This window comes from Prosopis cineraria, unplaced genomic scaffold (genome assembly GCF_029017545.1).
Source record: "Prosopis cineraria cultivar Desert tree isolate PC_DT_omini unplaced genomic scaffold, ASM2901754v1 PC5, whole genome shotgun sequence".
Lineage (NCBI taxonomy): Eukaryota > Viridiplantae > Streptophyta > Magnoliopsida > Fabales > Fabaceae > Prosopis > Prosopis cineraria.
The window spans coordinates 21714472-21717366 of record NW_026555336.1 but is presented as its reverse complement, the minus strand read 5'-3'; the positions used below and the strand labels follow the sequence as shown (position 1 = coordinate 21717366).

General features: G+C 37.0%; 1 protein-coding gene across 1 annotated transcript; it reads right to left on the bottom strand.

Moving 5' to 3' along the window:
- Positions 1-349: 349 nt before the first annotated feature.
- LOC129311738 (40S ribosomal protein S10-1-like) lies at positions 350-2499 on the bottom strand. Its single transcript, XM_054954172.1, has 5 exons — positions 2358-2499; positions 2203-2251; positions 1837-2116; positions 1540-1669; positions 350-597 (listed from the first exon to the last, which is right to left on the bottom strand). Exons 1-5 carry the CDS (start codon positions 2358-2360, stop codon positions 523-525), a joined length of 537 nt encoding a protein of 178 aa, XP_054810147.1. The 5' UTR covers positions 2361-2499; the 3' UTR covers positions 350-522.
- Positions 2500-2895: the final 396 nt, after the last annotated feature.

Sequence of the window (2895 nt, the reverse complement as noted above, 5' to 3'; positions counted from 1 at the left end):
CTATCACCAGCTCGCATGTCATCACTAGTTTCAGCAGCATCCGAGACTTCATCCTCCACAAGGGAAGATGGTTCAGCTACATAATCATTAATCCAATTCCATGTTTGTTGAATCTTTATTTTTCTCTACATTCAAAGGAAGGATTAATCTTGACTCTGTTAATAGAGTGATTATCATCCAGGAGCAGAGCGGGAGAGAGCATTCCTCCATCGGTTCTGCTAACATCCTCTAAAAATAATGGGTCATAAGTATTAAAAAGGACTTGGTTCTCGTTCAAGCTAAATTTGTGAAATGATTCTCTAAGTAACAATCGGGCGAAAAAAAAAAAAACATTGGAATTAGATCCGGAGAATCAGAAAATTGGAAATATTCATTGGACGAAATAACTCGTAATGAAACAATAATGTCACGTCGCTCAAACAATATTTGGGAGTCTCCTCTCTAGACTCCTTACCACGCCTGCATTTGTCTATATAGCTAATAACTAGTAATTCCAAAATCTGTGGCACAGATCAATATTCTTTAGGAAAGATCTGAACTATTTGGAGCTCCGTAACCTCCAGCACCACGTCCAAAACTAGTTCTCCCACCAGAACCCTGCTCCATGGAATCATCATTATTTATATTATTGTAAATATAAATGTAAAATTTTACGAGAAAAGGGAATATTTATTCAATTTAATCATCAAAGTCGAGAATATACAACAGCATCAAACAAGGCAAATGCCAAAGATAGGAAAACAGCAAGGAAAAGAGAGTACAGAGACACTACGAAACGTCTGGACTAAATATAAATGCAAAATTTAAATAAATAATACAGGACAAATCCTATTTGCTTTAAAAAAACGTACTCTTTCTAAAGGAGAAAAAGTGCTTTCCCCTTGCACCAACGCAGGGGTGTAATCAGAGTTTCAGCAAGTAGAAATCATTAAACTAAGATCAAGTAATTTGAAATGGAACAATAACAAAGGAACCAGATTCCAGGAACGTGACAATTTCATGAACTTGTGAACATAGCTATGGAGATTAGAAACCCCCTCATAAACATGGATGTTCTATTGCTTCAAGATTATGATCAATGGAGAAAAACTATAAAACTGCACTGCGAAGTAAGAATGTCACAAAGCATGAATATAAAACATGGAGGTTCTATTGCTTCCTGAAACAGAGAGTTTTAATTTTGACCATTTAGATTGCGGTGCTCTTCATTCAGAACCAATTCCAATGATGTGGTTAATAGAGTAAAATTTTAAATTTGAGCAATGAAAATCAGAATGTCACCCGGAACCTGAATATGAATCAGGAATTCCACAAACTGGCAGCCTACACCAGCTATCATAATTCAAGCAAGTTATCAGTAACATATCTTCTTTAACCGTACGCACTATGCAGCAAGAAGAAACTACAAGCAAACGATGGAATTAGTTTCATCCACACACAAACACAATTTGAAAATGACCACATCCAATGCCACGCTAACCAGAGATACTAAAGAATGCTGAATCTAGTGACTGTGCAGTAAGCAGGAAAAAATCTTACCCCAAAAGAGGGTCTGTAATCAGCAGGTGCACCACCCTTGTCACCAAAGTCACCACCAGGACCTCGGGGACCTCCACGGTAGCCATCACGGTCACCAAATCTCCGTTCTCCTTCGAATCTAGGTGGACCCCTGTTCACAATCATACGCAGTTACCAAGAGGCACTCAAATACAGAAGCATACAGAGACATATTACAATCAGATGAACACATAACATACGAGATTGAGTAGCCAATTAGAATGAAATTAGACAATTAGATATTTAAGATAAAGTAATCGGTATGAAAGAGGAATTCACCTAGGGCGATCGCCAGGTGGGCCGCCGAAAGGCCTACCAACAGGCTTAGCTTGTTTCTTCAAAGTAGCCGGGACGATCTCAGAAGGGAGATTGAGGTAGGTTCTAAGGAACTCGATGCCATCATTGGTGAGATACCAGTAATAGTGCATCCAAGCGAAGGTCTCGCGGACATACTCCTTCGACTTGAAGCTCTGCATCAACTTAATCACCTGTAGATTCGGTACATCAATCTCAGGATGTTTTGGCATATTGAAGTCCTTCTTCGCATAGCAAACTCCCTCTGCACAGAAATAACAAAGTTAAAACACAAGGGGGAAGTCTAGGAGAGATTCAAACCAGAAGGATAATATAGGGTAATGAAGGGACCTTTGAAGAGGTATTTGCATATCTCTCGACGGTTCTTCTCGGGAATTATCTAGGAACAACAATTCAGAAAACGCATAAATCAAATCGGTCGAGTTACAGAGATTTCAAGTAAGCAAAACTGCTTTTCATTGAAGTGTTGAGATAGAACACAATACCATGGTTGCGGCGGCGGCGGCACAGAGCCCGGATCACGGTGGGTGTGGAGACAGGAGATTAACCACGCTCTTGTTCCAGAGTTACAAAACCCTAATCCGATAACTTTTGGTTTTATACGGAAATGGAAATTCATATCACATTCCAATTTTGTTCTGGTTGGGTCTCATCAATGGGCTTTAATTTCATAATTTTGTCTATGGTCCACGTGCGATTTCCATATCATAATTTAGTTAGTCCCTACAATAGGACACTCTTACAAGTTACGACCAACATTATAAAAATTGAATTGATCATTAAATTAAATCAATTAAAGTATTAATTCGTGATTCAATAGTTGAATTTCAGTTCAAACTACAATTCCATCGGTTATAAATAAATTAATATATTTTTAATATTATATATTTAAAATAAAAAAATAATTATATATAGTAATAAAAATAAATATTTAAATTTCAAACAAAATAATATACAATAAAAAATATAACATCCATCAATATTATAACATTTTCATCCAAAACATATACAAGTGTTTCATAA